Source organism: Haliaeetus albicilla, chromosome 28, assembly GCF_947461875.1.
Source record: "Haliaeetus albicilla chromosome 28, bHalAlb1.1, whole genome shotgun sequence".
In the NCBI taxonomy this organism is placed as follows: Eukaryota; Metazoa; Chordata; class Aves; order Accipitriformes; family Accipitridae; genus Haliaeetus; species Haliaeetus albicilla.
In genome coordinates, this window is record NC_091510.1 from 17124559 (window position 1) to 17138780 (window position 14222).

A 14222-nucleotide genomic window follows, 5' to 3' on the forward strand; every position below is an offset into this window, starting at 1 on the left:
GCTTGCTAATCTTTAACTTTGCAGCAGTATTTCCCTAGATTACAAATATTTTTGTGCTAACAATTATTTCACTGTAAACACAAATGTCCACTTCCTTTTGGCACTGAATTAATTAAAAAGGTGCGATGGGGCAACTAGAATTAAATTGCTGACCAATCTGGTGATCAAAAAACCACGTCTTGAGCAGTTAAATCTTTTAACAGAACTCTGTCCTGTTGATAGCTATTCTCTTCAGTGTTTATCTTCACCAGTGACAGAGTCATAACACGGGTAGCACCTCAACAGGAACTGTTATTATAACAACACAGTGGTGGCGTAGAGCCCATGATTATTGAGGCACATTATACGATGCCTTGGTCCTGCTCCTCTGGATCCTGCTGATGTTTTATCTTTTCCTAGGCATGGTTTTCAAGTGACTGCTTTTGATTGGTGCTGAAAAGCTGCACTTCTTCTCCATGCCCACTCGGGCCTTTATATTTCAGTTTGGTCATGGGACCCCAAAGTTGGCCCCAATATGTTGAACTGGTGTGTCACCTGCATTTCACTACTTCACTTGTGCTCTAAATGAGACAGACAGACTTCTTCAGCTTCCACTCTTGCTTCATACCTCCAATGGAAAAAGGAGCTCTTATAAAGTATGGCTATACCATCTTGGAAAAATAAAATGCAATTATGAGTCTGTTCACACCATTTAGCAGAGCTGTGTTGTAGAAAGACAGTGGGTTTAGCTCTACAGAGCTGCTCAAGTGGAACCCATGTACAGGCTGTCTTGTAAAACTGTCAGTATTCCCTGCTGCGGGTGCAGGCATGGGTATACACCCCAGGCAGAAGATTAACGTTGACTTCTCTCCCATCCTCAGTTTTTCCCCCTTCTGTGATGCCTGCCCACCCAACTGTCCCTTCTCCCCAAACAGCTGCATTGAGAGACTCTGCCTGCCCCCCCTCACCACGGCAAAGGGGAAGAGACAGGCAATCTGTCACTGACAGCTTGTCTACGTGACAAAGCGGATGGGTACAGCTAGAGTGGAACCATTGCTTACATTGTTCTGTGTGTAATGGGACCAGTGTAGCCAGGTTTCCTATAGATACACCTTCCTGTTCCTCTTCCCTATGGCAACTGTCCCAGCTCCTAACCAGTATCCCTTATGACATCCTTTTAAAAAGAAAAAAAAATTTCCTTCTCTTCTGTAGCTCTTTTCCTCCCTTTTCCCCCTCTCTGTCTCTTCCTCGTCCGCCTTCCACGCATCCTCTGAGATGGACAAGGGGCAGCTTTTGTTTCTGCTAGTGCTAAGTGCACATGTGCTGGTTGCTCTGTCTGGGTTGCCTGGTGGCCAGATATGCAGTGAGCTCACACTTCAGCTTTTCTCTACAGGGAGTCTTATTCTGAATCCTTCACCTCTAACTGGTTACTAATTGTCAGGAAAATGTTAGTTATTTAACAATTTTGACACCTCTTTCCATCTGTTACATTTGCTTGAAACTGGGCAGAAGTTACTGGGAGGGACATCTGAAGGATGGTCCAGCTGAAATATGTCACAGTCAAATACACCTTTAGGAAACCTGGCTAAAAAGAATTGATATAATAGAGATGCATCAAATTTTTCCTGCATATCTATCGTACCCAGAACTGTCAAAGTATACATGATTAATATTTACAGCAAATGACTATTGTTCTGAAGTTTCACTGTGGGGGATGCACACAAGTTTTTCAGTAGTTATAAATCCTTCAGATGGAACAGCTTTTAAATTCATATCAAAATAGAGCCCACTGAATGGCAAATATCCCTTAGCTGAAATATTTAAAGACACACTTCTGATAAGTTTAGCTTTTGCAGACAAAAGATAAAAAGTCACTAAAAATGTAGCATTCTATCAGAAAATAATATGTGCTGACTGAAATAGTTTCTCTCTTGCCCTTCCTGTGACTGGGCAAATCAGGAGAGAACAAGGAAACAGCTGGTCAAACACAGATGAATCAGAGTGAAAAAGCACACAAACAGAGATTAAAGATTCCAGCTTTGCTACAGAACACCAGGACTGAAATCCCCTTCTTTCAAGTAAGACACAATTAGGAAAGGAAGAAGGTCTCCTGCATGAGACACTTGGAAAACTTACTCCCTTCAAAGGCACAGCAATGTAACAGACGTACCGTCTTCACTGGTGTGGGGCTCTGTACTAGCGTCCTGGTCCACTTCCTCCAATGTACCATGTTCGCTGTATGGGCTGTCGCTGAAGGGAAACAAAAGGTCGAGCAGAGAGAGAAACCATACATATCAAAAATATGCCACCCCCATGAGATTATTTAAAATTATTCTTATAATGTTTAAAGCTTTCTGCAACATAATTCTCATGACGTGCTACAATACACAATTACTGAAGAAGCCTACACACCTCTCCTTCAAACATCTTCAGTTATTAAGAAATTCCCAGAACCTCTGAATCCTTTCATTTATAAAAAACGTGTGTGTCTTGTTAAGAGAGGAAAGGAGCAGGGGGAAGGCATCATACGCTGAAATTTGTTAAGGTGGTTCACAGCCAGAGAGCCAGCTTCCTACCTGGCTGTGTGCTCTGCACAGTACAGCTGGAATTCTGGCTGCATCTGGCTGGACACAAGGGTAGCTTCCTCCACAAAATGTTGTCGGGAACCTCACCATAATTGGCTTTGCTTCATGGTTTTTTATAGCTGTCACTTTACTATGTGAACCTAAATGCTCTTCTTATTTATCTTTATACTTCTGTTGTGTGCGAAAGTAATTCTGTATCACAGGAGTTATCCAGACAGTCAGCCTAATAATTTTGTTCAGGACATAGAAAGGTGATATTCTGACTTACCAGTAGTCATCTCCAGCCATGCATTTTTCATACACTGGGCCATCAAGTTCTTTAGCATCTGGAAAAATAGCCTCATGATGGATGATGATAGTTTTGATTATCTCATTCACGTGTGCCTGACAAGACACCTGGTCTTGTATGTCTGGAACAGGCATCAGGGTTGGCCCAAAACAAATGGCCAGGTTGTACGGATCCATCATGTTTTCATCACTGTACTGTGAAAGGCTGTTGTAACAGAAAAATCAAGAAAAACTGACTTTTCCACTGTGACTAACCTTACTCTGAAAACTGGAGAAACTTTATTTTCCATCACAACTTAGAGATTTCTTGTTCTCCTTGACACTTAATCCCACATAAAGTAACAAAACAAAAAAGGGGATTTTTTTTCAATAGGCTATATACATTATAAAGTGAGTTTATAGCACATATATATATATATGTATGTATGTATGTGTTCCCACACTGTTGTGTTTAGTGTATGCTGACCTAATGGGCTAATGTAAAATGCATCAACTGCTGCTGCTTCTGTCTCATCAGTGCTTATCCTTTCTCATCAGTGCTTATCCTTGGAGGCCCAAGTGGACTGGATCCAAAGTGGGTATATATACCTACCATTTCTCATCAGACCTTGATGCATCTCTCCCATCAACTGGCTATATAACTTAGGCAGACTGAATTGTCTTCCGGGGGCAACTAAGTTCCTGGACCTTGCAAAGGCTCTTGTGATTTCTGGGTTCTGTTTTTACCATAGGACCTAAAATCCTTGAGCACTTTGGCTTCTGCCCACAAACTCCCACAAGGGTTTCATTTTGGAAATGTCCAAACAAAAGGCTTTGGTTGTTCTTATTAATCAAGTTTTGCAAGCTCTTCTTTCCTCCAGAAACTGCAACATTACCAGTTTTCAATTTTGCTTTTGAATGAAAAATTGCTATTTATTCCCTTGTTTAAAAGCATTGACATTTCTAGTGGAAATGCTGGCTTTTGAGTGTTCTGTGCAGGGCCAGACAAATAGATCCTGAAGCGCTGGGATGCCCTTTACCTCAGTGTTGTTCTGCACTCTGAAGCAGTGTATGAATTATTATGTCTGGTTGTGTTTAAATACATCATCATATTACCTTTAGAAAGGGAATTTTAGAGAGTATTTTCCATGTACAAACAATACAAACTGAAGAGGCAAACCTTCTAAATGACTCCCCTCATAAGTAGCTTGTAAAATTAATCATGCTTTCCCCTTTCTTATGCCATGATTTATTATCATGTCCTGTGTGTTAATTGGAGACATCTTGTTCTACTGATTTATAAGGTGGTTCAGCCTTTGTATGTGTGCAAGAACAAGTAAAAAAGATTATAACTATCACTGTAAAAGATGTGAAGTCCTGCTGGTGGCTGGTAATGTGTGGTGCTCCTCAGGGCTCATACTAGGGCTGATACTGTTCAACACCTTCATGAATGACCTGGACAATGGGATGGAGTGCACACTCAGCCAGCTTACAGATGATGCCACGCTGGGTTGGGGCAGTAGATATTCTAGAGGTCAGGGTTATTATTTAGAAGGACCTTGACAAGATGGAGGAATGGATGAACGAGGATTTCATCAAGTTCAACAAGGATGAACGTAAAGTCCTGCCCTTGGCATGGAATAATCCCATATATTATCACAGTCTGGGGCTGACCGTTGGATAGCAGCTCCCAAGGAAAAGCACTGGGAAAAGAACTTCTTGGACAAGAAGTTGGACATGATTCAGCAACGCGTCCTTCCACAAAGAAGGCTAGTTGCATATGTGGCTATATTAGGAAGAGCAAAGCCAGCAGGTTAAGGGAATCGAATACTCCTCTTCTACTTGGTGCTTGTGAAGCTGCACATGAGGTACTATGTCTAGCTTTGAGAGACAGAAACTGATGCAAGTCCAGAAGAGGACTACTGAGATGGCTGGGGAGCTGGAGCATATGGGTTATAAACTGGAGACAACTGGGTTTGTTCAGTCTTTAGAAGAGAAGGCTACTGGAGAATCTAGCTGCAGTCTTCTACTATCAAAATTATAAACATGAGAGAGTCAGACACAGGTGCACAGCAAAGAGATGAGAGGCAACAGACACAAGTCACAGCAAGGGATATTCCAACTGGAAGAAGGAAAAAACTTCTTCACTATAAGGGTGACCAAGCGCTGGGACTGACTGCCCAGAGAGGCTGTGGATTCTATGCCCTTTGAGGTTCCTGACTGGACAAAGCCTTGAGCAACTTGATGTAACTTTAGAAGCTTTGAGCATGAGGCTAGACCTGATGAGGTCTGCCATGAGGTCTGATAACTTCATGTGGCCAAGCAGGCATAACTGCATACGTAAAAAGCAGAATTGGATTTGCAGAAAGACAAACTGGGAATGTTTTTCCTGTGGATGCACCAGGAGCAATTTGGAGGCAGTAAGGGATTTAGCCTGCTTTCTGAATTGCTTTCCTGTGGAGAGCACTGATGTAGCTAACATGACCATGTAACAAGTACGACCTCATGTAGCTCTGGTCAATCTGTATGTCTAAGTAGAAGAGAAACTGTGATATAAGCCTTTGAGACGTTTACACAGTGTCACTTCTGGAGGATTAATTTATGTTTCAAATGAATGGTTATTTTCATAAAACTTTATATCTCTGCCCCTCTTTTAAATATTGCTTGAAAGTGGTTCAGAAATTACTAGAAGAAAGGAAACGGGAACAGCTGTGAATACAGGCATGCACACATAATGTGGCTGCAAGAACCCTGTTTCTATAGGAACAGACAGGATGAATGAGATGGGGAAGGTCACAGAGACAGAATGAATCAGCAGAGGGCAAATTTAGGAAAAAAAGAGGAAAAAGGCAATATGAAAACAGATACAACAGGAAACAGACAATATGGCAGCAGAAAGAGAAAAGCTAGAATCAGGGCAAAGTGCACAAGAAGCAAAATTTTCAGTGAAAATACTAGGGTCAGCAAAACCAGAGGACTGTGAAGGACTGGAGAGAGAAACACAGTGCAATTGCTCAACCTGTCTTTTATTTTCTCTTTGAGAATGAAGAAGTTTTTCTGGGATGATGAAGACATGAACACCACTTTCCATTTCTCACACAACCCTCCTTCCAGCAGCTGCCTGTGTTTTGCGATGTGAGAACCAAGCTACTTTATATCAAAGCACACACAGGGGATGTATGTTCTCTATACTGGTAACCCTATTACCAAAAAATAGAAGCAGCAATATAAAGTCTCACCCTGGCAGTGCCTAGCATCAAACAGGTAGCTTGTAGTGCCTGTGCTGCTTGAATATACTGCTTATTTTTCCCACCAGGAGATTAAAATCAGCTTGAGATAAGGAAAAAAAAATTCTACTTTGAAATTATGTAAACTATTTTTAATGTAGTTAGAGTTTGTAGTTGTTATTTTTCTTATCAGCTTATTTTGTTATCAGCTTTAATGCTGTAGCCTGCACTCCCCACTTCAGACAACACTTTAATCTGTCTTATTACAACCTTGCTCAGTTTTGGACAAATTGAATTTTAATTTGAATGAAAACTGGTGTTTTCCTTCTATTTCCATTGCCAATTAGAAGATCATCTTTTGTGTTAAATGGAGCTCAAATGCAAATTCTACACAGAGTATGAGTAAACCCAAAGAACTTCAATACCAGCAGAGGAAGGCAGATAAAGGTACAGCACCTCAGAGAATTATAAAGCACTTACTGGTTGAGGAAGGCAAAGAGGTATCTCATCACTATAAGGACCGACCTGGGCAAAGTAAGGAGGAGTTTGCGGATGTGAAGAGCCCTCTCATAGAGATTGTCTATTCCTGCAAACAGAATAAAATATTTTAAATTCCCTTTCCTATGATGGTCTAAAATACCACTCAGTCAGTTTACTCAATTTACTTTGACTCTACCATCACATGTCCCCAGCCAGTATCTTCACATTTTGGCCTATTAGAAAAATAATACCTAAAAGTCCTTCTCCCTCTCATTAAAACCACATAGTTTAAAAAGTAACATGTTTAAATATAAGAAATCACAAATCTGCCTAAGTCAAACCCTGGCCATTTGCTGAGCTAGACAGCTCACAAAACCACAATATCAGTACATAAATAACCTGAGGGAACCAAGAAGAGATGTTTGCCATCAGTTTCAAATACAGATTCATTCTCTTTATTTGAATGTTCATGTCAGATATAATATTCCAATCACCAAGCTTCTCTAATCAGTTTTCTTAATCAAATGTCCAGCTATAACTCTCTTAATGGCAAAGTGGTAGAAAGGCCTTATGTTTTAGGGTGTGTAAGCAACAAACACAAAGATTACATGTAGCAGTCCACCAAAATTCTTCTGAAGCGGGGAAAACAAGGTCAGCTTAATAAAAGCATCAGTTCCTAATGTCTTATAACAAGGATGCATTGTCTTCTGTGTTGGTCAGAAAGATTATGTGGCTGCAAGTGGGCTAGTGATGGGATAAAAGCATACATTTTTTTCAAAATAAGTAATACCTCAATTTTTTACTCAATGTGTTTTCTGTGTAAATGACACTGTTACAAACAACTTAAAATGCTTTTTATATCAGCCAAGAAAGAATATTGCAATTAACAACATCTAGGAGAAATCTTAGCAGACTACATGAGAAATACTGTCCAGTGGCACTGGAATGGATATTCAAAAATTTGGAAATGAGAAACTGGAGCTGATTCCAACAGCTGAAAAGCCATTTGTACCACAAAATGTAATATTTAAGAGCATACATTTAAAATAGTTGCTTACACAAAAACGTGCTAACTGTAAACAGAGTTCCTGGTGTTTATTTGTGCTCTTTGGTATGGCTATTTCTACCAGTCAGCATTTATTTGTAGGTGCAAAATGTGTGTTGACATGTTTCCTAGAAGAAAACTGGTGTCTAGCAATTAGTATTTTGGTACCAAGAACTAAGCATAAGCAGAGCATGTCAGCAGCGAGACTTCTGTTTACCACGCAGAAGTGCTATAGTTCATTAGGAAATGCCAGTGTAGTAAACTGCAGGGGAAAACTTGTCCCTACATCTGCATTTACAGGAGATGCCACCGGTTCAGCACCACTAGCATGCTGGGGAACAGAAGACTCTGGGATGGGGTGACACTTGTCTCCTTGAAAGTTTCTGCAGAAGAACAGCCCACCGCCACTTGCATGAAGGAAGTCCATTTGGATGATGGTATCTACTGCAGGAGCAGCAAAGCGAAACTCCTGCAGGAGGTAAAAACCTATTCCCTAGCAGAGCGGCTGAAGGCTGGAGCAGCGTCCCCAGTGAGCTGCCGCAGAGCTGGTGAGGAAAAGGACTGCTGACAAGTTGTATAATTTATAACCTAATGAATCACACTGAACCCAAACTCAAGCTGAAAATCAGTTCAAGCCATTACACTTTCACAAGTGCAGTATGGGACTTGAAATTTATTTTTATGTTTCTGTTAAACGTGGACTGCATGAATCAAGAAGTATTTCTGGTTACTGGTTAAGAACCGGAGTCCATGGCAGGGACATGCTAAGCCTGGGAGCTGCTAGCACAGCGAGGATCTGCAGAGCAACCACAGTTCTCCTCTCCCTTTCCAGTGCACACATCTTGGAGACACCAACGTACGTACCCTCACTTCTACGCTGCTGTTCCGCACAGCCCACAGACACCAGTTTTAGTGCAAGGCCCTTCTCCACCTGCCTCAACAAAGCCGCTCCCAGTGGAAGGAGCCTGCCTATATCTCCAGTTCCCGTTCTTCCACCAAAAGCAGCTGCTGTTACAGTTAGGGTGCCTTGCAGGTCTCCAGCTCAGCCGAGGTCCCCCCCGACAAGCCTGCCTGTGAGTCTCTGCACACAGAGTTGTAGGTCTGGGTGGGTTTGAGCCTGTGTGCGTGTGTGCAGGTGGATGTTTCATGGAGAGGGGCTGCGGGAGGAAGGCCCAAAGGTGCTTGGGTTACATCTTTCGACACCCCTGCCCCAGCAGCACTGCGGTGCGGTGCTGTGGCATGGCTCCATCCCAGCCTTTCCGCCCCGTGTGCTGGATGTGGGAGGCTGGAGGGAAGCTGTGATGCAGCACCGGGACCTGCCTTCTGTGTTACAGCCTTTCCTGGCTAACGCCTTGTGCTGCAGACCTGCCTCTTCCCGCCAGTTCTGGAGACTGGCCCGGGACCAGGTTCAGTCATCGTTGAACTCAAATCAGACCCAAGAAATGCACTGGCCGGGTTCCCAGGCGGGTCCAGTGGCTCCTTCCAGCAGTTCTGTCTAAATGAGTGAGCTAAACCAGGATGGGGCACAGTCTTGAACACCAGCAGGCAGCTACCACACAGTAGTTGTCACGCTCTCCAATGTGCTTGTGGTCTGTGCCAACTACAACTCTTCCAAGCAGTTCCTAAACATGGTTCAAAGGACGCATGAGCCTGGAACTGGTCCCAGCAGGCAGCATGGACAGAGCAGAGTAGGTACAGAGAGTTTGGCTGCATGGCCATGTGTTGAGCTATGCCAGCTGCCCTACTGGGAGCATGATCAGTACTAAGTACTAGCAGGGCACTTCTATACTGAAGCAGTTATGAGCTATACATGCTGGAATGAGGTGTGTGTATTTCCAGTACCTTCCTGGTAACCCAGTCCCAGTTTCCATGAAAGCCCCTTTATTGAAAATCCAAACCACTGCCAAGCAGTAAATTCATGTGCTTTCCACGTTATTTCAAAAGGGTTGTTTTTCTTTCTCAGCACTGATTTGGTTTAAAGGAGATAGGTAATAATGTTATGTATTTGTGTGCTGCTTTTAAATGAGGAGCCAGATTTCATAGTTGCTTGTGTGTGTACACTGCGTGACTGTTTGGGTATGTAGGAAAGAAGGAATGAATACAGCGTGATCTTTCTGCATCCAGCAGAAAGAATTTGCAGGTCTGCTGCTTCCCATGCAGAGTGAAGAGAAAGCATTGCTTTGCCTCCACTGGCTTTGCTGAAGAGAGCCTCGGGGCAGAACAGCCATCCAAGCTACAAGCTGGTTGCTGCAAGGAACCACTGGCAATCCCAACGCTGCAGAAACCTGTCTGTGTCTCCCCTCTCACAGCACTTCTGTTGGAGGCCCTCTTTTCATTACTCTGATTTTCAAGAAGTGTAATTAGCCCTACCGCAGCACCGGGTGAGGTATTACCCATTTCTTAGCTAAGAAAACTGAAGTGCTGATATTACATGACTTGTCCTAATAATGCAATTAGCTGCCAAGCAGAAATAGAAATCAGGGGATTTGAAAACTGGTTCATTACTCTAATGATATGATGAGACTCACATTCCCAAACACTAGCAACAGGACAAGCCTCTGGCAAGGCCAAGCACACTGAGAACTAACGTGTTTTTTTCTGACTGTGGAGCAAGGGAGGGAAGGGAGATCTGTGTGAAGGACACATGAATATCAACCACAAATCAAGACTACCATCAGGTAAATACCACGAATAGAAATAGTTATTATTTTCTAGTTCCCAGTTCTCAGAGCAGAGCAAAACTTTTGGAGCTCTGGTCTGACACACCTGCCTTCCAGACCCATCTCAGCCACAGGGGTCAAACCCACAAGCAGGAGAGCTTCCTGCCAGCCAGACGAGAAGGTGTTTGGCATGGAAACACTGTGCTCCTGTCGAAGTGGAGCTGCAGTGCAGCCCAGAGCACAGGAGACATTTGTGGGGTGAAACAAGAGAAGGGGAAGAGGCCAGCTTCTGGGGCTTCATGACTATAGCACTCTGCGGAAGAGCCGGGCACCTGTGCCCAGAAATATTAATGTATTTTTATCAGACAATAATGGAGCAAAGCACCCTAATAATATAAGGAGCTTGGTTTTCTGTGTATCCATAAAATTATCTAGGCATCTAAGCATCAGAGGTGTTTGGGATCTAAGGAGTCTCCACCAGCTACTACAAAAAATGAAAAACAGAGAGCTTGGAGGACTCTTCAGAGGTCATTTAAGTCTACATTCTCACCCTTTGACTTCATCTTAATCACCTCTGAGAGATGTCTGTCCAACCTGTTCATAATGAGGCAGATCACAACCTCCCGAAGAAAATCTGTTAAGGTGCAATCTTGCATTGCTCTTGGAAAAGATTTATCTATTCACCTCCCACGGACTTCCTCTGCAACCACTCCTTGTCCTTGAACTGGATGAATGAATCCAGATGAGACTAATGTCATTGCAAAAATGAAAGAATTACTTATCGGCTAGCTGCCTCTTTGTCAGGCTAAGGACCAGTTCTTGATAGCATGAGATAGGCATAAATCCTAGCTACTCAAGCCTTAAAAGGTGTCATCTTCAGCCTCCAAGAACACTGGAACCTGTTCTGGAGGGGCGGCGTCACCTTTGCTTACTGCAGAGACATACAGAATCAATGAATGTCCACTTTTCTCTTCCACAAAAAATAACACATTTTAACCACCTGGTGACTCACGATGAGGTTTTTGCAAAGGCAGACTAAAGTAAAACAGATCAAAAGAGAACAATCTGCCTCAGAAGAGTAAAGGAAACCTGAGAGGGGAGAAAACACAATTACTAACACAAGCCCCCAAATACAAATAAAATAAAACTAAATTATAAATGAAGACAAATGAAGAAGGGATACATTCACCCTAAATAACATTAAGAAAATGTAAATTGAAGTTTAATTAAGGAATAATCTTGAAGTAGTGGAGCATGTAAAAGGCAATAAATATTCAAATATATAAATGCAGTGCTTTGGTGATGGAGAACAAAAGACTTCTGCAAGAGAGCAATTGTTGGTGGTTCTGAAATATTCTGGGCCAACTGGACAGCTATATGCCTTTATCACTCTGGTTTAGTTAAAAATGCTACAAAAGCACTGTACTTTTCCTGGTCTTGGTTCTACACATGGCCTCTCCTGCACTGGTGATGAGACATTGTTATCCAACAAGGAGAAGATTCAGCCTGGGAACAGTCAGAGCTCAGAAACATGAGTTCTGGGTTGTGTTATGTTCTACCACCCTCTGTTAACAGACAACCGCCATGGGCCAATCTCAGTAGCAACAAAAGAATCGCAACTTTTGGCAAGGGGAAGATATTATTGATCAGAACACGTGGAAAGAGAAGCCTGGTGTCAGCAATGAAGGAATTGTGCTACACTAACAGCAAGTGCTGTGCAAGCTAAGCATATTTCAAAGGCAAGAGCAGCACTAAAGAGGAAGAAGAAAGCAAACAATGGTAATGTAAGGTTATCTCTCTCTTTTAGGACCACTGTTTTAAAGGATAAAATCCAATGTGGTATCTCTATGTGGGGGTCACTCGCTACTTCCACGGGGTGTAGCGCCTACTAGTAACAGCGTGAATGCCTAATGCATATTTTATACACCCGCTGAACATCAAACGGGACTGAGTTACACTTGCAGATGTAATTTTTATGGTCAATTTGCAGCTGACAAGTAATCTACATGAATATGTGTTAGTGCTGAAGTTAACAATTTGTGCCTCTTTCTACTTTAGTAGATGAGTCCAATCCAACTCAAAGATATGTATATATCAACTGAGCAATGCTACTTACAAGTGTTTCAGAGCTATTTAAGAAGGCATTACACGAGGACAAACACAATGGTCTCCACTGTCACTTAGGGAAGGAAACAGTTGTTATTTTGTTGAAACTTTTTCAGGAAGAGTTGACAATTCAGAATATAGTTTTTTTACTTTTTAAGTAATGGGCAATAGTCTGGAAAAGCAATAAAATAATTTCCTTTCATAACATTTATGCCTTTAGGTAAATGGGTACTGCTGGCAGCAAGGGATTGAAATGATAAAAATCAGAAGGAAAAAAAAAAAGATGTAAGTTTTCATTCATCCTGGCATCTTAGTATATCAAATTTAAGGCAAGGGAGATGAAACCGTGAGGAATTATAATGACCTGAGCAGAAGATAAGCAGTCTGGGTAGCAGAGATGTGTTTGCTGCTGCATTGCACAGCTATGTACGCAAAAGTGAACTGGAATTCACATGTATAAGAACTCATACCAGGAGAGGAACTGCAGTCTCCTGGCAGTGAAGGTGAATTATGACCAGCCCTAAGCACAGCTTCAGTACCTTCTGCCTCCATCTAACTCCTGTCACAACTATTTTGCTTGCATTTGGCCCAACCTGTTTTTACAAAGGGGCAGAAGTGTAGTGCAACTGTCCTCCCTCCCCCCCACCTTATTTTACCCTCTGGATTGCGGAGTGCTGCTGGGAGCAATAGTAGCCACTCTTTTCGCTGAGAATGCAGACTTATGGCCCATAATCAGATGGATTCTTTACGTTCTGTCCTACCTTTCATGCTTGCCCTGGAGAAGTCATGATTTGGCCCAAATTTTATCTAATACAGTTCATAAGCCTAAACAGAATAACGTTGTTCTCATGAGTCTAATTAATACAAATTGCCCTAAAAGTCACAGTCATTTTGCACTGTTTCCACTGTATTTGCAAAAGGGAAAGCATTAAATCACAATGCTTTATTTCATTTGGAAATAGATGCATAAATGCAAAGGAATTCCTCAGTGGTTGTACTGAGGAAAGGTTCATTTTGCAGCTGTAACCTCAATTATGCTTGACATCCATAACTAAGTACTTCAGTTTCAAGGGGTTTTTCACTGGCAACATTACATTTCCATATAAAATGTGTGACAGTCTGCCCTTTTACAGTTTTATGTGAACGCTAACTTTATGAATTTGCTTTCTCCCTCCCCCCCTTTTATAACAATTTCTGCCAAGACTAAAAAAACCACACTGGCATTTATCTTGAAAAACTATTTGAAAACAACTTAATGTTTATTCCTTTCCTCACTGTTTATCAGACAGTGAATGCAATATGAATCAGAGTATTTAAACCTTCTTAATTAAAAATGTGAAAGCTTTCTGGACTTTACGTATCAATTGCGATCTAAAGAAGTTACAGTTCTCACAGAGGAAAGGAGGTCTGGCCCTGCTCCCATTAACACGAAGACCAACATAATATGTGAGGCCACACGAGCACAGAAAAAGAAACTAATGCAACTATGACAGGTTCAAAGTCTGAAGTGGGAGAAAAATCTTGCCTTGACTGTCTTCATTTTTGCAAGATATACAAAGTGTTAAGGTTAAAAGATAGCAATGGAAAGGGTCTTTGAGACTGACAGTTTTTGATAGTATGTGCCACATAGGTGCTATTTAAACTAAACCGTGACAGGTAGTATATTCTGAAATGCCTGGTGGTTTTTGTTGTTTGTTTTTTTTTTTTTTAAAAAAAGCATCTTATTTCCTGGAAGTGGTGGACCACTTAACAAAACGCATAGACTAGGTACGCAGCTGTAAAAACACTCCACCTCAGGCTTCTCAGATAATCAGAAGATGCAGACACACAGCCCACTGTATGCAGCGTGCGGTTCTGGGGCTGGCTGTGGGTG

The 14222-nt window shown here is 42.0% G+C and overlaps 1 protein-coding gene across 3 annotated transcripts in view; it reads right to left on the bottom strand.

Moving 5' to 3' along the window:
• Positions 1 to 14222, bottom strand: part of SRGAP1 (SLIT-ROBO Rho GTPase activating protein 1) — a 155355-nt gene that overhangs the window by 11518 nt on the left and 129615 nt on the right. For all 3 annotated transcript variants that reach the window (XM_069773496.1, XM_069773494.1, XM_069773495.1), the window contains 3 exons: positions 6539 to 6644; positions 2833 to 3057; positions 2150 to 2229 (listed from right to left, as the gene is read on the bottom strand). In XM_069773496.1, the coding sequence (XP_069629597.1) occupies positions 2150 to 2229; positions 2833 to 3057; positions 6539 to 6644 (411 nt within the window). The remainder of the gene's footprint in view (positions 1 to 2149; positions 2230 to 2832; positions 3058 to 6538; positions 6645 to 14222) is intronic.